This window comes from Rattus norvegicus, chromosome 19 (assembly GCF_021556685.1).
Source record: "Rattus norvegicus strain SHRSP/BbbUtx chromosome 19, alternate assembly SHRSP_T2T, whole genome shotgun sequence".
NCBI lineage: Eukaryota > Metazoa > Chordata > Mammalia > Rodentia > Muridae > Rattus > Rattus norvegicus.
In genome coordinates this window covers 16,558,421-16,583,508 of record NC_141552.1, presented here as the reverse complement: position 1 = coordinate 16,583,508, position 25,088 = coordinate 16,558,421, and the positions used below count along the sequence as shown (strand labels likewise).

The window sequence follows — 25,088 nt, the reverse complement described above, 5'->3', positions numbered from 1 at the left end:
TGTGGAGACCAGTTGGCAGAGTAAAGTGCAAATTGTAGCCAACAGTGAAGGGAACCTCATTCTGCTTGTGGGGTTCTCCTCTCTGCACCAATATCGACAAAGGAGCACTGCTCACAAGCCTGAGTAACATATACCATGAGCTTCTGTCAGAAAAATAAAATAGTCAAGAGATATAGGGGGTGGACATAAACGTCTAAAATGAAGCTATAAACATCATTAAGTGGATAGAGTAAGGTCCCAGCACCTGTACACTGGAAATGGCCACCACTCCAAACACAAAAGCATCTATCATAGTAAAAAATGAATACTGTGTAGAATTCACACATTAACACTGATTGATCACATCCGTAGTTCAAATTTTTGGGGCAAATTCATGGCCCTAACTATCTTTCTCTCAACTTATATAGCAAAAAATAAGACAGAAAGAGAAAAAAAATTCAAAACAAAAAGCTCAAGCTTCTCATATGATGACTGCAGGAAGTGTTATATGGTAGTCAGTTCTGATTAGACCATTTAGATAGAACAGTGCACAGTGACCCTTAATGTGATGGGCCCTATATAAAGCTTTTTGCAATATTGGAATTTTAACAAACCTCATCCAGAATGTACAGAAGAGGCAAGGAAGTGATCACCATGTTCTTTCTCTCTATCTGGTTATTTTTCTGCGTCCTTGATTGTCAGGCATAGAACAGCAACAATCTGAAATACCTGGTAGACATGGAAAAAGGTGGCTAAAACTATAGTTGTGGGTTACACACCTCAACTGTCAAAGGCTAATTTTGTCCTCACAGTCCTTGGAGGCCACTCTTGTAAGCCTATTTATTGGAAAGTGGAAGGAGGTTCATCTGAGCTAAAAGTGAACCTGGCCAGCCAGGGAGAGGGCAACATGTGATACTTGAGAGCCTGTCAAAAACCAGCACAGAAACCCACACTTCATTCAAAGCATCATCTGTGAATTCTTGATTATTTATCATTCTCTCCCTACCAGTCTTTCACTCTGGAATGATAGAAAAGAACTGGAAATGATCTTCCTATTCTCAGGACGTTGATCTCTCTTTCCTTAGGTGCACATTAAGAACCCATGCAAATGGGTATGACCATCTGAACAACTTAGTATCATCTACTCAGTATATCTAGCCTAATACTGTGCCTATGGCAATCTCAAGCTTCCCTGAGTGTTGCTGACCCAGCAAGAAGTATAAAGTACTAAGGTCAAACCCCAATAATCCTTTCAAGGGTTTAGAAGAAAGCCATCAGAGAAACTCCACTTCTTTGTCCTTAGATTAAATCACATTGACACAATGTGAACCTGGTGGACTATTTAACCAGACATCTTTCTCCTAACCACAGCTTTCTGAGTTCAGTCCATGTGAGCCTGCATGGGGAGAATGCATTGAGTGTACATAGACCACAGTGAGTCCTAAACAGGAGAATGAGCCTGGAACCCAGTGTAACTGCAAGGAGTTTGGTCTTTGCTTAAGAGACCTCCTCAGGGGGTTGGGGATTTAGCACTTGCCTAGGAAGTGCAAGGCCCTGGGCAAGGCCCTGGGTTCGGTCCCCAGCTCCAGAAAAAAAAGAACAAAAAAAAAAAAAAAAAAAAAGAAAAGAGAGAGAGAGAGAGAGAGAGAGAGAGAGAGAGAGAGAAAGAGACCTCCTCAGTGGATCTCAGTTCTCCCACTACTCTATAGTGACCAAGAGATGTAAGCAGCCAAGTGTTCCCTATGCCTGCTGACACACGCAATAAATGCAGTAAATTTTAATTTCTGTTCAATTGTTCAGTAACTTACTTACACTTGCATATTGCTTTGGAAGTTGTGGGGCTTTATGATCAGCATTGCATTTAATAATACATAACCAATCATCCCTCCTAGAATGACTCTGTATATAGAGAAAGAAAATTTATTAGAATGGCTTATAGGCTGTGGTACAGCTAATTCAACAAGGAATGGAAGGTCTAAAACGCAGTAGTTGCCCCTGTTGAAGCCAATCCCCCTAGCATAGCTGTAGCCATTTTGTTCCATGCCTGCCAGATAGTTCATATTCTTGCTGTAATATGTCGCCTATCATTGTTTCTGAAAATAATTTAACTCACAGCAGGGTCAGGCATGATCACATAACTTGTGTATGTTTTTCTTATTGGTTATTTTGTTTATTTATATTTCAAATGTTAACCCCCTTTCCAGTTTCCCCTCCAAAAACCCTGCATTCCACCCCTTTCCCCAGCCCCCTGGAGGATGCTTCCCCACCCACCCGTTCCCAAACCACTGGGAGGAAGTTGTTTATATTGTGAGGTTTCTTAATCTTAAATTCCATAAGTATAAGCTTCATGTAGGACCAATAAAATTAAAGGTCAATATGAGGCCTGCAGAGATGGCTCCATGGTTAAGAACACTGACTGCTCTTCCAGAGGTCCTGAGTTCAAATCCCAGCAACCACATGGTGGCTCACAGGCATCTGTAATGAGACCTGATGCCCTCTTCTGGTGTGTCTGAAGACAGCTACAGTATACTTATATGTAAATAAATAAATCTTTAAACAGATAAAAAGTCAGTATGAACCTTTGTTGTCTAAAATGGCTTGAGTCAGGGCTGACAACCAGACAGCCCTTACAGCACCTGCCTATGAGCTCACAGTTTAAGGCTTTATAAACTGACATAGAAAAATGTCCAGGGTCCTAGCCTGACAAATTCTCAGCTATGTCTCTGATGATCAGTCTTAGGGTGGGCATTCAAAAAACCATCCCTCTCTAAGTGAGGTCAGAGTTTGTGTGGTTTATGGGGCAACTCCTGAACCCCAACGGTTTTGTCCATAAGGCTGGATATTTCAGCTGCTCTTCAGTACATGCAGGAATCCTGAAGAAGTAGGCAAATTAATGAAGCAAACTTCCTTCTTCCATGTCCTTGATATGAGCTGCCAGCAGAAGGTGTGGTCAAAACAATAACCAACAGATTGGGTAAAGATCTTTACCAATCCTATAACAGATAGAGGGCTTATATCCAAAATATACACAGAACTCAAGAAGTTGGACCGCAGGGAGACAAATAACCCTATTAAAAAAATGGGGTTCAGAGCTAAACAAAGAATTCACAGCTGAGGAATGCCGAATGGCTGAGAAACACCGAAAGAAACGTTCAACATCTTTAGTCATAAGGGAAATGCAAATCAAAACAACCCTGAGATTTCACCTCACACCAGTCAGAATGGCTAAGATCAAAAACTCAGGTGACAGCAAAAGCTGGCGAGGATGTGGAGAAAGAGGAACACTCCTCCATTGTTTGTGGGATTGCAGACTGGTAAAACCATTCTGGAAATCAGTCTAGAGATTCCTCAGAAAATTGGACATTGAACTACCTGAGGACCCAGCTATACCTCTCTTGGGCATATACCCAAAAGATGCCCCAACATATAACAAAGACACATGCTCCACTATGTTCATAGCAGCCTTATTTATAATAGCCAGAAGCTGGAAAGAACCCAGATGCCCTTCAAAAGAGGAATGGACACAGAAAATGTGGTACATCTACACAATGGAATATTACTCAGTTATCAAAAACAATGACTTTATGAAATTCATAGGCAAATGGATGGAACTGGAAAATATCATCCTGAGTGAGGTAACCCAATCACAGAAAAACACACATGGTATGCACCCACTGATAAGTGGATATTAGCCCAAATGCTCGAATTACCCTAGATGCACAGAACACATGAAACTCAAGAAGGATGACCAAAATGCGAATGCTTCACTCCTTCTTTAAAAGGGGAACAAGAATACCCTTGGCAGGGAATAGGGAGGCAAAGTTTAGAACAGAGGCAGAAGGAACACCCATTCAGAGCCTGCCCCACATGTGGCCCATACATATACAGCCACCCAATTAGATAAGATGGATGAAGCAAAGAAGTGCAGGCTGGAAGGAAACAGATGTAGATCTCTCCTGAGAGACACAGCCAGAATACAGCAAATACATAGGCGAATGCCATCATTAAACCACTGAACTGAGAACGGTACCCCTGTTGAAGGAATCTTAGGAAGGACTGAAAGAGCTCAAGGGGGTTAAGACCGCATATGAACAACAATTCCAAACAACCTGAGCTTCCAGGGACTAAGCCACTACCCAAGGACTGACCCTGGGCTCCAACTGCATGTGTAGCAATGAATAGCCTAGTAAGAACACCAGTGAAAGGGGAAGCCCTTGGTCCTGCCAAGACTGAACCCCTAGTGAACATGATTGTTGCGGGGAGGGCGGTAATGGCAGGAGGATGGGGAGGGGAACACCCATTCAGAAGGAGAGGGGGAGGGGTTGGGGTATGTTGGCCCGGAAATTGGGAAGGGGAATGACAATCGAAATGTAAATAAGACATACTCAAGTTAATAAAGATGAAAAAAAAAAGGTGTGGCCCAGATTAGATGTGGGCCTTTCCATCTCAAAAGATCTGAATTAAAGATTTATCTTCTCATCTCAAAGATTTGGATTAGAAGTAGGTCTTCTTGCTTCAAATAATTTAATTAAGAAAAAAAATCCAATGGTGATCATGCCTTTAGCCTCAGCATCCAGGAGGCAGAGGCAGGTGGATCTCTGAGTTCAAGGCCAGCCTGGACTACAAAATGAATTCCAGGACAGCCAGAGCTACACAGGGAAACCGTGTCTCAAAAAAAACAAAGAAGAGGAGGAGGACCAAGAGGAGGGTGTTGAAGAGAGGAAAACAGAAAGAAGGAAGGAGAGAGAGAGAGCGAGAGAGAGAGAGAGAGAGAGAGAGACAGAGAGAGAGAGAGAGAGAGAGAGGGGGAGGGATCCCCCTCACAGGGCGTCAAGCCATTTGGCATTAGTTAATTCCAGGTACACTCAAGTTGACAACCAAGAACAGCAATCACATTACCCGTGGTTGTGATCTCACCCTGGTAGGCTCCTGAGTAGGAGGCTGAAGCAGGAGAATTGACATAAGTCTGATGCCAGCATGAACTACACACGTGTTCCAAGCCAAGCCAATCTCAGCTACAGTTTGAGATTCTGTCTGAAAAATATGAAAGAGAAAGAAAACATAATTTCCTAGAGCAGTGTTTCTCAACCTTCCTATGGCCTCAACAATTTAGAACAGTTCCTCATGCTGTGGGGATCCCAACTACAAAATTATTTTGTCGCTACTTCACAACTGTAAATTTGCTACTGTAATGAATCTTTATTGTAGTGTAAACTATGTGATAGGAGACCCCATGTGGGTCACGACCCCCAGGCTGAGGGCCTTTGCCCTAGAGGTGGTCTTGGCCTAGTTTATATAGTTCATGTTATAATGTGCTCTCTCAGCGTTTGAAGGTCAAGTATATTCACTTGTAACATCAAAACTTAAAAGTTCAGTTGAGCTGCTGGCTGGTACGGTCTGACATCCCCCAGAATACCTTTGCCATTTTGTTCCAGGCCTGCCAGCCATTTCATATTGTTTCTGTAACACGCCTGCCGTCACTGACGAGGAGAAGGGACTTGGCTCAAGGACATGCTGACCACACACCTTGTTTTGTTCTGAATGTTCTGTATGCGGTTTGCTAATCTAGAGAAATTCTACACCTGAAGGAGTGGTTCCCTGAAGTGGACACAGGTGAAAGTCTAAGGCAGATGTGTGAAGGAACGTTTCACTGAGGCAGACACAGGTAAAAGGATGTTCTGCTAAAGCACGCATGTGAAAGGACACATGATGAAGGGTTCTGCACTACGGACACACATATATTGGTCTGCCTTGCATTCTGTAGTTGAGCTGCATTTGTTGGGACTTCATAGAACCACAGCAAAGACTCTTCTGGTGAGCTGTGTGGTTTCTCACTGTTTCCTTGGCCTCGGGCTGATGGGCAGAGTGATGTCAGCTGAGACAGACACATGTGCTGACACAGGACACACGCTGAGGCCAGGCCCATGGAGGACACGGGATATTGAGAGGGAGTTTGGGCGGAGGCTGAGCTTGGCTTGCATAGCTTGTTGGTCTGGGGTCTCTGCTGATCTCTGCTCGCCTGAGAGCTGCTCTTACTGACTGTGTAGCATCTTGGCTGCTCTTTGTTGCATTTGGACAGCCCTCAGGACCAGGCACTCCTCTCCCTTAACCATGGCTGCTGTCCTCTTCCTCTCTCCTCTCCATCACACATGTTCTTTCTTTATTCTCTGGCAGCTTCTTCCTCCTTCTTCCCTCCTCATGATCCTCTCTAGCAAAGCCCTCAAAGCTCCCCTCCCCCATCTCTCTGCTGTGCAGCTGTTGGCTGTTGGCTTCTTTATAATCACAGTTAACTGGGAGCAGGGTCAGATTTTGGGGGTTAACCACTCCTGAGTTCTACAAATTAGCATTAAATACAAGCAGCATTAGGCCAATCCACTACAGGGATTTTTGTTTGGTTGGTTGGTTGGTTTGGTTTAATTTTCATTTACATTTTACTTGTTATTTTATTTTTGGCTATTTTTTATTAAACGGTTATTTTATTTATTTACATTTCAACTGTTGTCCTGCTTTCCACACTCCCCTCATCAAACCTTACATCCCGTTTCTGCTCAGCTTTGCCTAAGTGACAGTGCTCCCCACCCACACATATCCATCCCCACCTCACACCTCTAGGGTCTGCATTTGGTGGGGCAATAGGCCTCACCTTGAACCATAGAGCATCCTTGCATACACTTTGGCTGGCAGTATGGTCCCTGGGAGCTTGGGGATTAGGGAAAGAGGATCTGTTCAGATATTAAAGCCAATGATTGCTGCATTCTATTCTTTTTCTGGTTATAGGTGAAATTATGTTTGTGTGCTTCTCTTTTCTTAAATTATTGAGAGAAGATTAATTTCTTGGTTTTTCTTGGGTATAGTTTAGTTTATTTTCTTGGAATTTTCCTCCTATTAGCCTCTGTTGTGCTTTCTTACAGAAAAGAATTCTTTAAATTTGGTTTTGTCATGAAATATCCTGGTTCCTCCTTTTATGGTGATTGAGGATTATGCTGGATATAGGAGCCTGTGTCTGCATTACATCTGCCCAAGATTTTCTGACTTTTAGAATCTCTGTTGAGAAGTCTGGTGTAATTCAGATACGTCTGAATTTATTTGTTACTAGATATTTATACCTTACCCCTTTTAATGTTCTTTCTTGATCTGTGCATTTAGCATTTTAATTATTATGTGAATGGAGGAATTTTTCTGGTACAATTAGTTTGGTGTTCTGTAGGCTTGTTGTACCTTTATGGCCTTTTCTTTCTTTACCTTATGGAAGTTTGCTGCTATGATTTGTTGAAGGTGTTTACTGGATCTATGAACTAGAAATCTTAATTCTCTTCTCTATCTATTATCCTTAGGTTTCAACATTTAATTGTGTCCTGAAAGTCATGGATGTTTTGGATTCAATAAACCATACATGTTTATCTGAGATGGGTGTTTTGTGCTTTGTGGGATGACCTCCTTGACCCCAGGCTGCATGAAGAATCTCAGCTGACAATGGGGACATAAAATATAAGTATGTGTAGCAAGACCCAGGCCTCTTCCAGGTTCTTAGATATTAACTGAGAACCTCAAATACAGTAGTAATGTGATAGTGTGTTGTGAATCTAGTTACTATTCTCTATTTTGATATAGATGACTCTTTTTGTGTCATGGTCAGCTTATAATGACTAGAAGACCTAAGCTTGAGAATAACCAAAGACTACATTGCTTCTCTAACAGCTGAGCTTTTAAAAGCCCTGGTGTGACAGCAACTGTTGGTGGACATTCTGGATTATTCCTTCTGTACTTTAACTCTCTGTGTCACTTCCACCATCAGTAAGTTAGTTCAATTCCATAAATTGGAAATCCATCACCTGGAAGAAATACTCTTTTTTTTTAAAGATTTATTTATTTATTTATTATATACAAGTACACTGTGACTGTCTTCAGACACACCAGAAGAGGGCATCATATCTCATTACAGATGGTTGTGAGCCACCATGTGGTTGCTGGGATTTGAACTCAGGACCTCTGGAAGAGCTGTCAGTGCTCTTAACCACTAAGCCATCTCTTTAGCCCAAGAAATACTTTCTGAATATGATCTGAGATTGGCCATGGAAAAAGGGTAGCTTGAACTGTCCCACCTAGGTTCTGGGCCTGCACAGGCCTGCTCTCCAAAAGAAACCTGTGTTCACAGCTGTTGGCTGGCTAAGAAAGATTTCAGGAGACGTGATACACAGCCCTCGGACTTCTGCTTCAGTCATCTGCACAATTTTTCCCGGACGATATCCTCATACCTCCAGCAGGCGGGTGATGAAGCTGTCCACTCTCAGCTCCCCTTCAGCCATCTTGTGGGCACCAGACTCTCCTCCCTGCAGCAGGAACAAGGGCTTCTCCATGGTGGCTGCAGCAGCAGTGGTGGTTTGGCATTCTCACCTAGGAGGCCCTATGCCTTTCTACCCCAGTTCCAACTCACCTCAGGCCCGGGCCTTCCCCCCATCCACTTCCCATGGAGCAGGGAGAGCAGCACCCACTAGAAATAAAAGGGAAGCCCTTGGTCCTGCCAAGACTTAACCCCCAGTGAAGGGATTGTTGGGGGGAGGGTGGTAATGGGGGGAGGATGGGAAGGGGAACACCCATAGAGAAGGGGAGGGGGAGGGTTTAGGGGGATGTTTGCATGGAAACCCTGAAAGGTAATAACAATTGAAATGTAAATAAGAAATACCCAATTTAATAAAGATGGAGAAAAAAATAGAAAGAAAAGGCACACATTTAAAACAGAAGAATATGGACCCTAATTTTAAACCACAGCTCTGTCAATTAACTATACCTTTAAGGAAGCTCAGAAAAGCAGGCCAAACAATTAATATTTTCTCGGTTTAAGTAAATAATAATGTCCGCTTCTTGCTATTGTGGAGGGAATTAAATAGATAATATGTAATCATGGAAGTTTTGAAGTACCATCCATTTTTCTGTTCATTAAATTAATCTTACTCATTTCATTGATCAAATATGTATGTTTTCTTTTCATAGTTACATGTATAATAAAACCAGTATAAAAACCTTCAGAATATTCAGTTATTATAGATATTTGTCATTTCTTACAGAGGGCAACTATGATTGGCTACACCCAATTCTATAAAAAACAAAACTCAGGAAACCTGGCCCTTGGCAGCAATGAATCAAGAAATATCTAGGATGGTGGGGCATGAATTCTGCCAAGCAATGACCTCAGATAGGTGGGGTTGTGAGGAAGATGTGTGGTGGAATAGCACACTAGATTCACGTTGTATCATCTTGATTTAATCGAAGGACAAAGAAGTGCAGTATCTCTGATGGCTTTCTTCTAACCCCTTGAAAGGTTCACTGGGGTTTGACCTCAGTTCTTCATTCTTCTTGCTGGTGCAGCAACACTCAGGGAAGCTTGAGATTGCCATAGGCACAATATTAGGCTAGAAATGCTGAGTAGGTGATACTACGTTGTTCAGATGGTGATACCCATTTCATTTGTTCTTAACGTGGACCTAAGGAAAGACAGATCGAGGTCCTTAGAATACAAAGATCATTTCCAGTTCTTTTCTACCTTTCCTGAATGAAAGACTGGTTGGCAGAGAATGGTAAAAATTCAAGAATTGGTAGATGATGCTTTGAATGGAGGGTGGGTTTCAGTGCTGGTTTTAGACAGGTTCTCAATTACCCCATCTTGTTCTCTACGTTGCTCGTCAGGTTCACTTTGAGCTCAAATAAAGCTGCTTCCACTTTCCAACAGGTCGTCTTACAAAGGGGCCTCCAAGGACTGTGAGGACAGCATTAGCCAATGAGAGCTGAGGTGTGTAACCCACAACTATAGCTTTATCTGAAAGACCCTCAGACAGAGGAGACTCTCTCTCGCTCCAGTCCTGAGGACAATCACCACCCCATGAACACACAAGACTCAGTCTTGATGTAAAAACAAGAGGTTTACTTTGGGATACCAATGCACTGGGGCTCGACACGGTCCTCACACAGGAGGGATGTGAGGAGCCTCAAACAACAGAAATATACAGCTTAAATAGTCAGTTAAGATTACACAGTTTCCTTAGCTCAGCTATTTCGTGCCAAGGATAACTAGGCAGATCTTTCTCGTCCTGGAATTCCTGGGATAAGGCCGTAACCACATCAATGAGCTATTTCAGTATGAAGGACGTCTGACTTGATATATGTTTTCTTATCCTGGGGTTCCCAGGACAAGGACCAAGGATATCTGTCTTGGCAGGTGTTTCTCTTCTGGAGTTCCCAGGACAAGGCTATAGCTATGTCAGCCTATACCACAGCTGCATTCAGTACCCAGGACATCTCACTTCTATAGTCGTCAGTCAGCTTCCCAGAGATGTTTCCTGTCTTCTAATTGCCCTGCAGTAAATATGTTCTGTACCCTCTGTTCTTATGGTCCGGCAGCTTCCTAGAGAGTGGGTGGGAATGTGCTTTCTGTACTTTCTGTTCTATTGTCTAATGTGTAGGGGCTAAGCGAGGGCCAGCTTAAAAGATTCTCATTCGTAAGAAATGGCTGTACTGATATCAAACGGGGATCTTTCATATCCACTTTCTTCCATGTCTACCAGCCATCTCAGATTGTTGCTGTAATATGCCTGACAATCAAGGACATAGAAAAATAACTTGATACACAGCAAGGACATTGTGATCATATCCTGTGTTGTTATGTATGTTCTGGATGAGGTTGGTTAAAATGACAATATTGCACAAAGCTTTATATAGGACCCATCAAATTAAGGGTCACTATGCACTGTCATAGCTAAAATGGCCTGGTCAAAAGTGACCACTGGATCACTCTTCTGTAACTTCACATGAAAGGCTTGTGCTTTTTTGTGTTTTTTAATTTTTCTGTTTTTTCTTATTTATTTATTTATTTATTTTTTATTGTTTTATATGTTGTCAGGAGGATAGTTCAAGTCATGGATCTGCCCCCAAAATCTGAGCTTTGCTACTAATACTGTAAACAGTATTAGTGTATGCATTCAATAAAATAACTTGGTTTTTTTTTTTTAAGTAGGATAGATGCGTTTGTGTTTTGTGGGGTGATCCATGAAACAGGAGTGAAGATGCTTGTTTCTTACTCTGTCCACTGAGTTATGTCACCAGGCTTGTCCTACTCCTTTGCCTGCACCCGGCCCCCACACACATCTGCTGACTATTTTATTTTTCCGATGAAATCATATGTTATAGCTTAGAGAGGCCTGTAAGCAATCCTGCTTTGGTAACTTAGGTGCAGAGAGGAGAGCCCCACACTCAGCCTGAGGGTGCATTCACTGGTGGATCCAATATTTCAGTTTCCTCTGCTAACAGATCACCACATTGTTGCCAGGACCATAAAGAATGCAATTCTTTCTCCTAAGGAATCCGGTGGCAACTGTCAAATGTTAAGCACAAAGCTTCAGGTTGTAAGTATAACACACACCCACATTGCAACCTACCCGATAGGCTATTTCTGGGTGTGATTTCATGCACCTGCACATGATGAGACAGGAGACCTCTTTGGCTACTTATAGGAACTGGTGTGATTTCTCAGTAATCTTTAATGGGTAATATTGCTGACTGAGGAGAATTTGAGGTAGGATGAAACATTTCTGTGCAGGGATTGGGGAGGAAGCACTCATTTAGATACATAGCAATGACTTAGGTTTTTCCAATCAAGCCTAGAGCCAAATTTGGCTTTGGAAGCATGTGGTGCTCAGTGGCTATGCCACAGGGAAGTCTCCTGAAAAGGGCACATCAGCTTTTGCTCAGTACAGGGAGAACATTAGCAAGGAGGCAAAGTCTGTTCTCCGTGACATCAGCCGTCCCTTCGTGGACATTCTATTGTCTCCTAGAGAGACCTTGGAATCCCTGTGATGTCACCAGTATCGTTGTGACAACCAATTCCCTACTTTTTCTCTTAGTGTCCAAAGGATATATCCACAGACATGTTTGCCCGTCTTTGTAGGCGCTTTGGGAGAGTTGATGTTGATAGAGAAGAGTCTAGAGTGAAGCAAACGAAACCTAAAGGTAATGATGGACACAGGACATGGGGAATGTGGAGTAAGTTCTGGGGAGTGTATGTTGAGCTTCCTGTCAGGGGTGAGTGTGGGGGCCTTCAGCTGGCCTTTATAGCAATGGGCCACAACCACTGGAACATCTCCACAGATATTGAATTCCATGATTATCACAATTCCTGAAAGTCAAGGTTTTCACATTATTAGTTTCTCCATAACCACATGGAGTATATGGCACTGCCTATGCTATTATTGGGTGAACTTCTAGTCTTTACTTTTACCGTGCATTCGGTATGTTAAATTGATATAATAACACCATCAGGAGGCATGGAGGGTATAACTTTTCTGAATTAAACAGGGCATCAATGTACTTCACTTTCATTGCTTCTTTAAATTCAGTGACTATCTGACAGTAGTAAGAGGGAGAGAACTGTGCTCCTGGCATGACCTTATATTCTTAGAACTCCTCTGACTACCTCTGGCTGACGGGGCCAATCTTACCTTCATATATTAGAGGTTCTGTGTAGCAGATTTTTTTCTAAAGTAGCCAAACTATATGGAGCAGGTAGAGAAAGAGCCTGTAACCTATTGGCACTTCTGGGGCATTTGTCATTTCAGTAGGGGGAATTAATAAGTCTGTTGACCATGTCCTCCCCCTACATGACTTTTTAATGCAAAGTTATTGGACTAGAGTAACAGTGTAGGATATCTGAGTTTCCCTGATCAATCAAGTCATTGTGGATGCTGAATTGATGATCTGACTTCTGAAACCAGAGGGGTGAGGGTCCTGAAACCAGGTTGTAGCCTGCGTACCTGATAATAATCCTGGAGAAGGCATCTCTCTGGTACTTGTAAGCCTGTGTGGGCGGCATGGGGAACACCTGGCTGCTTACATCTCTTGGTCTCTATATAGTAGTGGGGGAACTGTGATCCACTTAGGAAGCCTCTTACACATAGACCAAACTCCTTGTAGTGACACTGGCTTCCAAGCATGTTCTCCTGTTTGGACCTCACTGTGGTCTGTGTATGCTCTATGCATTCACCCCATGCGGGTTCACTTGTGTTTTTCTACCTACAGAGGCCTGCAGACAGACGTCATCCCCTGAAAATGTCCTAAACAAGGTGCAGGCCAACGAGGAAGAGGAGAGGCTGAATAGAGAACTGGAGCTAACTACCAAGGAGAGAAATGAGCTGACAGATCGCCTCCTTTATGTGACAGGTGGATCCATGAGCAAGAGGTATGCATTGCTCCAAACAAACGATCTTGTTCTAAACCTCATCTCCCATAGAGAGGAGATTCAGAACCTGACCCTTACTGAGGAGTGAGATTGAAAATGGACTCTCTGATTCTGCCTGTTGAAAATCTGAACTTGCAATCTGAGTGAAGATTTCAGGGATAAAGTCACTGGAGCATGAGTTCCCAGTGTACAATTGGAAAGCCCTTGACAGGTGGCAGCTTTGCAAGGTTCTAGGTGCTGTGAGTTTGTGGACAGTGTTTGTACTTGCTAGGAAGGTGACTGAACGCTATCATCTCCTGGCAGCAGCCTTAGGTGACAAGTCCCACAGTGTTCATATCAATGCTTAAGTAGAAGGCCTGAGGCTCTGGCCTGCTCCTTCCTGTCTCTGTGCCTTACACTCTGAGACAGTAATGGTGCATGCATTTCTACTGATTCTCATTGTGCTCTTTCCATATTTGTCTCTCTTTCTCATTCTCTGAGTCTGTTTACTTTTCTTTTTTTTTTTTTTTTTTTTTTTGGTTCTTTTTTTCGGAGCTGGAGACCTTACTTTTCTTTTCTTGTGGGTGTGCCCCAGTTTGTGTGTCTGTGTGTGCACAGCTTTGCATGCATATGCACAACCTTTATGTTTCTCTATCCCTCCACCTTTGGAATTTAGGGGTCTGTTTTTTGACCTCAGGATTTACCTTTATATTAGTTTCATGGAGGTGTAAGTGCTTTATTTTGGAAGCCCCACTTTCAATAGCACAGTTCTTTGCCTGTGTAGTCACATTTGTCTATACATTTGTATGCCTTGGGCAGATTATAAGTTTGTGGCAATATCTGGTCTCATCTCCAGAATTATGTGTACTGTCTGCCTCTAGAATATTAGTTATTCGGCTTGTAGCATTCCACTTGTCAAAACAGGAAAAATGAAATCAGAGGTTTCTGGATGTGTGTGTGTGTGTGTGTGTGTGTGTGTGTGAGTGTGTGTGTGTGTGGTTGGGTAATCTCTGTGGCCTAGGCTCTTGACAGCATAACAGGTTTGAATGCAGATCCAGCCCTCCTGATTGAAAAAAGTGAGCCAGGGGACCCTTTATCTGGGTGCTTAGTTTCTGTTGTCCTGGGCACACAATTCCAAGTTTCTGAAGCTGAAGATGATCCAAATATGTAGAATTCAGAAAGTGTCCTTCCAGGGCTGGGGTAGTACAGGACACAGCCTGAGTTCATATAATCCTAAACCTCGATGTTCATTGGGTTCTATCTTCCTGGGGCCAGCCCCTACTTCAGGCCAAATCCATTTTATGAAAACTTGAAGATAAAGGAGAAAGAGGTCATGTCATTACTGCACAACTTAGACACAAAGAACATTGAACATCGTGAGAAATTTCAGGAACTCAAGAAGGAGATTAACTTCTATCGGTAAGTACTGGTCAGAAGGGCCCATCACTTGTGGAATATCCATTGCTGCCTCTCTTTGTTCTGGACTGGAGAACCTGTAGCTCTGGGTCCATGTCTTCTGCTGTTTAAATATCACTGTGCCGTGGGTCTTTTGGACTCAGTTTCAGTTCCATAAGAGACTGTCAGTTATCACCACAGTGTCTATGCATCTTTAGAAGGCTCTGGATAGAACTACACTGATTCAGGAATCAGAGTGTTATTAGGCCAACCTGCGGCTCTGGGGTCATACCAGGTTTAACAAAGCTCAATGTGTGGACCACATGGTTTGCATGACCTCCCTTGGTTCTACTGTCCTCTTGTGGTTATTTGCCGCCTACTAATTGATGTTGCCCCGATGCATTGGGCTCTCATGGGTAGTTGTAGATCCCTTGTTCTTTTGGAGAGACAAGGACTCTTATTGGTGCTTGGGTCACAGAAACAATTTATTCTTCCCTGGATTGGCCGTTTGCTGTTTGTGCAGCAGCCTTACATGTATGGATATGTATTCTATGAAGTCTTTATGGGTATCTGGGTCCTGGTGGAGTTTGTGGGATTTGGCAGTTGGAATGGGAGGAAGAGGCTTCAGGATCTTACTATGCAGAGTGTGTTTCCAGCAACCTGCACAGCCGGCTCCTGATGGACCAGGCATGTATGAAGAAGAAGTTGGTCACATTGAAGCAGGAGAGCAAGGAGTTACAGCGATATTTATTTGAGTTGAACCCGAATGCTGAAGACGAACAGGAGAAGACCAGCAACCTCCAGACCCAGCAAAATGTGGTAGGAACAAGCAGCTGAGTCAGATTAACAATGTCTGATACCATTTGCCTATTGGATACATCTTTGCTTCCCCTATCATCTTTCTAATCTCCCCACACCCAGTCAGTCACCCACCTCATGTGATAGAGTTATTCATTGCTCTGTCTATGCACAAGTATTCTGGGATGTTAACCACTCTTCAGAAACTGAATTATGGGCAAGTACACTTCTCTGCCCTTTTTTTAACTGCAGTCAAGAAATGGTGACAGAGGAATAACATATCACATGACTGCATCTCCCTGTCATAGATTGGATGCTATGAAGAGTTTTGAACGAGTTCTTGGTCGTGTGACAAAGGTCATACAGGGGTCATGTGATGGTTGGAAGCACCTTGTAGGGATAAGAACCAAGTGCAAATGGCAAATGAGTCCTGGTCATTGGCTTTGACCTCAGTATCATGTGGCCTTCTCCTTTCTTCCTGCAACCCAGTTAGGTCTCTTCTCCTTTCCCCGTTCTTGGTTTTCACTGGTAGAAGTTTGAGGAGCAGCTTGTTCTCCCACAGTACTGTGAGGGTTGTTGGTGACTTTCACCAGGCTGCAGAGATATCAGCAATGATTTCAGTGAAAAGATCAGTGCTGTCTGTCCAATGCAGCTGAAGGGACAGAAGGCAGCAACTTCACAGCTGGTATGCATGTCCCCACCAAATCAGTGTCTTAATAGCTGCCTTCTCCTCCCAGGTCTCAGGAACTGCAGGAGACATGGAATAGGACAGATCCCAGGAAGACAGCCCCCTAAAGAGTGAGTTTCTCTGTCAGGAGTTCCCTGCTGACGACAATCCTCAACAGTCAAAGACTTTTTTGGGGAGAATATTCGTCTTCTCAGTTAATTTCCTCATTGTATAGAGACCCTAAATTTATGTATCCGTATGCCAGCCTGTCTCATTGAGGTCTTTCTCCTCTCTCGTACAGATAACACCATTTGAGAGCCATCTGAGGGGACTGCCTTGACATCTTGTGTCCTAGAGGAGAAACAGCACTACAACTGTGTTTCTAAATGTTCATTAAGAAAATGCTGTTAAGAAATATTTTTGGTTATGATTTTCATTGAAGTTTTCTTTTTGTTATATCATAGTTATATATTCTTGTTACTGTTTTTCTTTTTTTTTTTTTTTTGCTTCTTTTTTTCGGAGCTGGGGACCGAACCCAGGGCCTTGTGCTTCCTAGGCAAGCGCTCTACCACTGAGCTAAATCCCCAACCCCTGTTTTTCATTTTTTATACCATTTTAGTTGTTCATTTTATGCCTGTTTTTTGTAAATTGTATTCCTTATGAATAAAAATTGATTTGTAACTCTTGACTCTTAAGACCATCTTATTCAAGGGTCCTTTCCCCTCCTGTAGACTTAGAACTGACAGCTGGATATGGATCTTTGCATGGTCCAGGCAGCATGAGTAAATAGGGAATTTAAAGCCACCAAGGTGTACACAGGGTGATAGTGTCTTTTGTGTGGATAATGTGACTATTTTATGGACACACATTATGATGAAATCACTGACATAGTGTATCCATGCTGTCATGTGTTCTGCTCATCCTAATCTATATCAGTCTACAACACACATTCCTTATTGACTGTTTGCCCAGATATTGAGTAACACACACTCATGCCTGTAGAGCTGCAGAAAAAATGACAACTTTCACAAAGGAATATAGAATAATCCTAATCGAGAACCATGTGCCTCGGTTTTTCTTACAATACAGCATTAGTATTAAACCACAAAGATAATAACCATCAACGTCATTTTGGGAAATAGGTTTTTATAGGTGCTGTTTCACTTGATCATTCATATGCTGTGTTTTTTATTGTTGCTGATTATATTTATTTTTATCATTTAACTCAATGGATCTTTTTTTTTCAAATGTATGTCTGGGCCACTCCTGAGTGCATTTTCCTCATGATCCAAAAGAGGGAATAGCATTCTCCATTGTAGATGATTGTTAGGGACCATGTGGTTCTTCTGAGAGAGCAGCAGATGCTCTAACCTGTGAGCCATCACCACAGCTCCTGTAGGTAGCTTTTGTCCTTCCAGGGCATGTGCTATACTAGATGGACGCCATCATCTCCCATTAAGGAGAGAGATCTCAGGAGATGTGTATGTACAGGTGGTTGAGCGGTGCCTGCTCAATGTGGGAGCCTGCTAGGCATTCACACCGGGCTCTGGTGCCTCCACTGCTCATTGTGCATTCAGGATCACCCTCCAGCATCACTCAGTTTCAATTCCAAACAGATCTTTCACTTACTATCGATGATTATATACATTAAGCACATCTGATAAAATACAGAAGAGACTAGCCTCCTTCTACAGGCCAACTTGGCATAATGAATTCTTTTGATAGAAAGCAAGATAATTATCTTAATCTATGCAGTTTAGGGAGGTCCTCAAAAGCACCCATAGTGAATGCAGACTGCAGCTGTGACCACATGTTTCTTTTGCAGAGCAGGTCTGTGCTAGCCCAGAACTTAGGTGGGATAGTTCATGTTTCACCTTTTACATGGAAATCTGTGATCTTATTGAGAAAGTATATTTTCCACGTGACTCATTTACAATTTATGGAATTAAACTGACTTACTGAGAGTGGAGGTGACTCAGAGAGATAAAGTGCAGAAGACTTATCCAGTATGTCTGCAAACAGATGCTGTCTCATTAGTGCTTTTCAATGCTCAGCAGCTAGAGAAGCAAGGGAGAGGCATTGGTGACTCTCAAGCTTAGGTCCTCTAGTCATTATAAGCTGAGCATGACACAAAAAGTCACAGGTATCACACTAGGATCTAGTAACTAGATTTAACCAACCTACCACATTAATGCTATGTTTGGTGGTATTTTTTGCCCTCTTAGGACCTGGAAGAGGCTTGGGGTTTTCTAATCCTACTCATAATTTATTATCCTTCCCAACACTATGGGCTTTGTTCTGTTAATGCTAACAGCGGCATCCAATACCTAGGATATTTTCTACTGACATGTGTGACGTGAGACAAAACAGTCCCTGTCATCCCTCACCTGAATAAACTTCCTTAGAGGACAGTGTAGTTGGAGGGTCCTTCTTTCCTCTCCAAGATCGAGAAACATTTCCAGTCTTCAGACAAGTGTGTCAGCCATTGTCCAGTGACTGTCTTGAGATGTCCACATTGTCAGCTGAGTGAGGGCAGGTCAGGGCAGGGCAGGGCAGGGCAGGGGATTGGGGCAGAGTCCATGAGATGTCAGTAGGCAACAGGCCAGCTGGGGCTAGTGTGGGTACAGGGCTTCTAGTGTGGGTGTGAGAGGAGGAAATTAGGAATGGTCAGATTCTGATGCAGCATATAGGCCGGAAGCAGCTTAGATCATCTCAGTGCCATATAGGGACATTGTAGACACTGATGGGCAGTGTGGGGATGGTAGGGTCCCATATAGAGCTCTCTGCAGGTGTCAGGAGAGCATACAGTGGCTCTGTCAGACTTATGACAATCAGGCAGGCACTGGGTGCAAGTGAGAATCATGGGACAAGCCCTGTGTGCAGCCTGGTTTTGGGACATTCCCAGGTGCCCCATGGACTGCAAATTAAAGGCAAAGGACACAGGGAAGCCAGCAATTCCCATGCACAGGACATAAATACCTGTAGAACTTTCTAGAATTTCCATAGACTATCTGTTACTAGTCCTCATTATAGAAGGCAACAACATTCTGCCCTCTACTTCAACTTGGTGAGACAGCTATTCTAACTCCAGCAGGAAGGCCTCAGGGAAGACAGTAAGAACAAGCAGGTGACCCCTTTTATATTGAAACAGGGTCTTCCTATGGAGCCCAGAGTGGCTGTAGGATACTAATGCTCCTGCCTCACAGTGACTAGAATTCCAATCCACCCTCAAGAGCAGTTGATTCATCACTAGATCAGACTAAGGACATGTGAGGCCCCAGGGTGCTAGGATTACCAGGGTCCTAGTAAGTTTCTCCAGCCTAAATTACAACCTGAGTCAGTGCTGCTATTTGGGACACTGCCTGATGCCCAGTGACATCACACCTTGGAACTCTTTGTCAAACATAAGCTGTTATGGGAATGAAGTAGCCACACAATAAACACTGGTCTGGACACTCCTAGGTCAAGAATCCCCTGTTGGAAATGCCTTGGACCGCAAAATTTTAAATTCTAGATCCTTCTGCGTTTTAGAAGATTTATAAATACAAAAAAAGAAAGATGGGCATAGTAATTTAAGCCTGTGATCCCAGTCATGGGAAACTGAGTAAGGGTGATGGAAGACTGTAAGTTCCAGGCCAACTAGTGTTTCAAGAAAAAAAAAAAAAGGCATGGGGAAGATTCCACTCAAGTGGAAACCAAAAGGGTTTCACATGGGCCCTGCCATCCACTGGTCACTACATCCACTCTCATCACCACAGCCACAGGCAGACACTGGGGAACATTTCCCACTGTCTCTCTTTGGGATGCAATCCACCCCATGATTCTATGTGAGGAATCCCCCAAAGGTTGCATCATGTGAGGGACCTAGAAAGTTCCAAGATTGGGAGAATTTAGGAGTTTATAATTAGGGATGATCTACAGCTGTGGCAAAGCCTTTTCCCAGCACATGGCAGCCCTAGGTTTGCCCCCAACAGTAAAAATAAAATCCCCCAAAATAATTCAAACAAAATGTCCTGAAGCCTGCGCCCTGACCAGTCTCTTCAAAAGTGCCAGGAACCTGGGTCCACATTTAGGACCCAGCACGACCTCTGTGACCCATGAGAAGGGATCTAATATGGGAATTAGTACAGTATGACTTATCCTTGTGGATACCTTTGGTGACAATAACCACCTGACCCCTGAAAACCCATCTACCTGGGGGGCTCAACACTCATGTCACCCAAAAAGCCCAGATCCTAGGGCCAGCATGGGCAGGAGGTGAAGAAAGTTTGTCTCTCGTGAACATCAGTTGCCGCTCCTGACCTGACTCTATCCTCAGGAGACAATGTCACCCCAGAAAGTATGGGTGTCAACGGCTCTTCCCAGGCCAAGGCTGGAATACTCCTTAAGGTCCACAATGCACAGCAGTGCTCACTCTAGAGCTAACTGTTCTACAGCTGAAAGGGGTGGGTGCTCTGCTGGCCACGCCCCTCCCCTGCAGTATTTAGTGCACTCAGAGTGGTGCTTCAGATGTGAAGGACTTCTTGAGGCTACTCCCATGGAGAATGGCAGATTCATCAGAACGGGGCACAGGGTGAGTTCAGAGCACAGCTGGGAGGAATTTAGGGATGCCAAGCCATGACTAAGACCAGATCCTGGGCTGACAGGCAGTTGAGCTGGAGAACTGGCATCCAAAGTGTGACTGCCTGAATTCCTCTTAGACCAAAAGCCCTGGATCTGAGCTACTTTGGTGCGTGCTCCTAAGTGGGGTCCCAGACACAGCTCAGAATTGGGGCTGTGCATGTACTTTGGTGCTGGCAGCAGGTGGCTTAGCCATAAAGTGCTGAGCTTTCCCATCTGTGCCCACTCAAACTCCTCTGTTTCATTTTAGCTGTGTTTGGTATAGTTTTGAGACAGGGTATCTTGTAGCAGCCCAACTCGCTTTGAGCAACACTGTAACATAAAAATAACCTTGAATTCAAGATCCTCGGACCCCTCTGTCCCAAGTCCTGGAATTAAGACCTCCAGCTGTGACCATTTTACTGTAGCATAGGATCCATCTGTATTAGAGTGAGCTTTGGAAATACTGGAGCTCCGACTGTTCCTTAGAATTCAGGTTTCCTTAATTCTTAGTAGGAGTTTTGTGATGATGCTGATGAGAGAGTCAGGAGTTACACTGGGAGAGGTAACAGTCCTGGCAGCCCTGAGTGCTCAGTGAAAGTCAAGACAGAAGCCTGCTGATTAGCACCTGAGTGAAAGTGGGAGGATTCAGAGTTCAAGAACAGACTCAGTTACATTCCTAAGACCATATTGCAACATTTTTGTTTCATTTTTGGCTTGTTTTCTTTGAGACAAGGTGTTAATTTATAGCCCTGGCTGTCCTGGAACTCACAATGCCTCTACCTCCCAACCGATGGAATTAAAGGCATGTGCCAACATGCACTGCCACTAATTAATTTTTAATTAAACATGCTGGCACAATCCAGTAATCCCAGTGCTTAAGAGGCCGAGGCAGGCAGATATCTGGCTTCCTGACAAGTCTGATCTACAGAGAGCCTGTCAGAATAGCCAGGGCCAAACAGAGAAACCCTGTCTCAAAAAATAAACAACAAAATGAATTTGTTTTAAAGAAGAGAGGAACTATTTAACAGAATTAGAGGGAGAGAACCAAAAGGTAATGGGCAGTGCAGAGTCTAGCTTCTGAGATGAAACTGGACACTATGGGGTTAGGGTGGGGATTCTCATCTTGGACTGGGAGACAGAGGGTGACTTCAGGCATGGAAGGTTCAGTCAGTCATTAGTCAGGATTCTCAATGAAGAGGGTGTTGTAAGTTCCAAAATGTGTGAGCAGTGTTCTGCATGAGAGTAGAAGAACCCGCCTACCTATACAAAACAGCCAATGAAGAGTAATCACAAGCATACGTCTGGAGGTCCATGGAGAGGTTAACATCCACCTTAGTGTGGATTCTTCAGAGCACAGGTGGAGAGGAGTAGAAGAGCTGATGGTGGCTGAGGCAGGAGAGGAGTTCGGGTGTGAATTTGAGCCAGTAAAGGAGCTTGTAGGTTGGGCAGAGCAATGAGAGGTCTAACAGCATAGCTGTTGAGATCCTTCAGATTAATTTGTCTTAAGAGCCTCATGCGATAGCCAAGGACAGGAGTAGATCTGACTATTGGGTGGCTGGGCTCATATAGCCCAACAGGTTTGTCCTTGCATCTGTGGGATTCCAAGTCTCTCCCTTTAGACACAGCCATGGAGAAGGTGTAGCAGTGAAGGTGCAGATGGCTTTGCAATGCTTGGCTTATGGTGTTGAGTACTTCATGCTCCACAGAGCTAGGAAATGTCCTAGAAGCCAGGGAGGCTGAGCATGAGGAAGACAGGTCTCTGGGAGAGAGAAATGATAACCAAAGTCACTAAGAACTTCCTGAATCACAGTGTCTGTTAACCATATATTTTATTTACTTATTTTTATGGGCCTGAGTGCTTCACCTAATAAATGCTTGTGTACCATGTGGTATGTGTGGTGCCCGTGAAGTCCAGACTGATTCCCTAGAATTGCAATTACAGGTTAATAGGAGCCACCATGTGGCCACTGGGAACTGAACCTTGGTCTTCTGCTCTTAGCCACTAAACCAACCATCTCTTCAGCACCACCCCCCAATTGTATAGTCATTAAGATTTAACCATTTGGCCTTCAGTATTTGAATTAATACAGATGTGACAAGAGTTATAGTTAACATGGTGGTTCAGGTATAGACAGGCAGGCATCTCATTGTATACAAAATATGAATCCTTCCTTCCTTCCTTTCTTTCTATCTTTCTTTCTTTCTTTCTTTCTTTCTTTCTTTCTTTCTTTCTTTCTCTTTTTGATTTACTCTTGGAGACAGTGTTGTTTTTTGTGTAGCTGACCTGGAATTAGCTCTGTAGAGGAAGATGGCCTGGAATTCAGAAATCTGTCTGCCTCTGCCTCCCAAGTGTTAGGATCAAAGGCCTGTGCCACACCACCACACATCCTTCTGTTTAAAGGAAAAATGTAGTCTTACAGGTCAGCATGAGTTTAGCCCCGGTATAGACATTTTCCTAGGCCTTAGGAGCTGTAGAGTTCATGAAGGATTTGCTGCCTTCCCCTTTAGCCTGGCTAACTATGAGAGCTGCACACCCATGGGTGTTTGCTTCACAAGAGTCTGGAGGATGAGGGTCACAGGCTGAGGTAACTGTGTAGAGCAAAGGATGCTTGGTGAAGGTCAAGTGGGTAAAATGCTGAAATGCTGAGAGAAGAGGCCTATGGTAGGCGCCTCCTACACCTGAGACTTCCAACCCCGAAAAGCAGGGGGTAGAGAGTGAGGATGCACAGTGCACACAGGTCAGGAAAAAGCCATGTTCCCGAAGCCTCCATGAGTGGTGGACAGGCTCTAGGGCACCATGAGGGACCTCAGGAGCTTCTGCACTTTGTAGAATTACAGGGTTATATGTTTCACATGCCCATGATTTGACCCCTGCAGCAGGGAGAAGCCAACACCAGAAACCTCCAGCTCCCAGCCCTGCTTTTGCCATGTAGGTTTATCCAGAAAGAGCTTGGAAGTCCCTGGACCTGGAGTCTCAGTTGGTTGTAAGCCACCTGACCTTGGTGCTGGAGACTGAACCCAAGTCTTCTGCAAGAGCAGCAAAGACCTGTGCGCTGCCTGGCCCAGCCAGGGCTGTGAAATGGGATTTATTTTCATGCTGAACAAGCCCAACAACAGTTTAGGTCCCTAGAAGCCACGTAAACCTGGATGCAGTAGTGTCTGTCATCCTGCCCTTCCTACTGGGAAATATGAACCTAAAGTGGACAGTCTCTAGGATTAGGGGGAAGGGCTAGCCTAGCAATCACAGCCATGGATGAGAGGTAGGTGAGGACCTGTGCTCAGTTTGTCTCTGACCTTTACACAGGCACACACACACCTGTACTCACAGAAACGCCATACAGACATACGTGAAAAAGGAAATAAAAACAAACAACATTGAAAATACAGTATACTGGGGCTGGAGGGATGGCTCAGTGGTTAAGACCACTGACTGCTCTTCCAGAGGATCTGAGTTCAATCCCCAGCAACCACACATTGTGTCTCATAACCATTTCTACTCTCATATACTACCCTTTACTGTTGTGTCTGAAAACAGGGACAGCGTACTCAGATGGACAAAATAATTAGTTTTTTAAAATCCTTTTCTTAAAAAAAAAAAAACTCTTCTGTGACACATGATCATTGTGTGATTCCAAATGTCGCTAAGTCAGTAAAGTCCTATTGCTACATGGTGCACCAGTTGTGTCAGCCTTGGTAGTAGAATGGCACAGTTGAAAATTTGCTGGTCACAGTGACCAGGCAGCCTAGAAAGCTAACCATGTGCAGAGAAGGCTGTGCTGTGTCCTAGTCCTCTACCCACACTGCCCCTCATCCCTACGAACATAGCACAAAGAACAGATGAGGAATGTTCCAGGATTCTTTCCTCTTTGATTGCCTTACTAACCTAGCCCTGTGCTACATGTAACCTTGTCACATCCTCTGTCCCATCCCTAAGCCCTCATACCTGTCAGATAAGACAGGGATCTTGCTTTGGGGGGAAGCTCTGGTCCCTCTCTGTCCTAACAGGCTCTGAGCCATCGCTGAAAGAGAGTCCTCTGAGGACTGAGGGACATCCATAGCCAGTGCTCTGACTTCCAGGAAGGTTTGAGGAAGGGGGTCCTCTTCTTGTGGTGCCTCTAGTAGGAGCAGCCCACACTTGGGCCCAGCTCCTACTGTCAGAAAAAGGAGGGTGGCTCTGGTCTTTGCACAGCTCTCTAGCTGAATGAACAGTGCATCTCTCCTCTCTCTCTTGCAGGAAGTCTCCAGTCTCTGGTGCAGGTGCTGTTCCCAAGACAAAGGAAAGGAAAGTGCTAAGTGAGGGTTCCCGGGATCCTTTAAAACATTATCTGCATTGTCTTCATTAATGTTTCTGTTTAATTTTTTATTCCATGTGTATTGATCTCCTTGTAGGGGTGTGCATGCCAAAGCATGAGTGTTGAAGGTGGAGGAAAAGCCATGGGAGTC

The 25,088-nt window shown here is 43.9% G+C and overlaps 2 protein-coding genes across 2 annotated transcripts in view; both read left to right on the top strand.

The window, feature by feature from the left end:
• The window catches only part of LOC134483568 (disks large homolog 5-like), a 130,439-nt gene that overhangs the window by 64,042 nt on the left and 41,309 nt on the right, over window positions 1-25,088 (top strand). The window lies entirely within an intron of this gene.
• LOC147998890 (disks large homolog 5-like) lies at window positions 11,847-16,724 on the top strand. Its single transcript, XM_087595881.1, has 6 exons — window positions 11,847-11,979; window positions 13,045-13,204; window positions 14,459-14,602; window positions 15,235-15,397; window positions 16,114-16,174; window positions 16,345-16,724. Exons 1-5 carry the CDS (start codon window positions 11,898-11,900, stop codon window positions 16,141-16,143), a joined length of 579 nt encoding a protein of 192 aa, XP_087452007.1. The 5' UTR covers window positions 11,847-11,897; the 3' UTR covers window positions 16,144-16,174; window positions 16,345-16,724.

Coding starts and splice junctions, on each gene's coding strand:
- LOC147998890 (XM_087595881.1), top strand. CDS start 11,898: ATGTTTGCCCGTCTTTGTAGGCGCTTTGGGAGAGTTGATGTTGATAGA. Junction 14,603..15,234: donor AAGGAGATTAACTTCTATCG/GTAAGTACTGGT, acceptor GTGTGTTTCCAG/CAACCTGCACAGCCGGCTCC. Junction 15,398..16,113: donor TCCAGACCCAGCAAAATGTG/GTAGGAACAAGC, acceptor TTCTCCTCCCAG/GTCTCAGGAACTGCAGGAGA.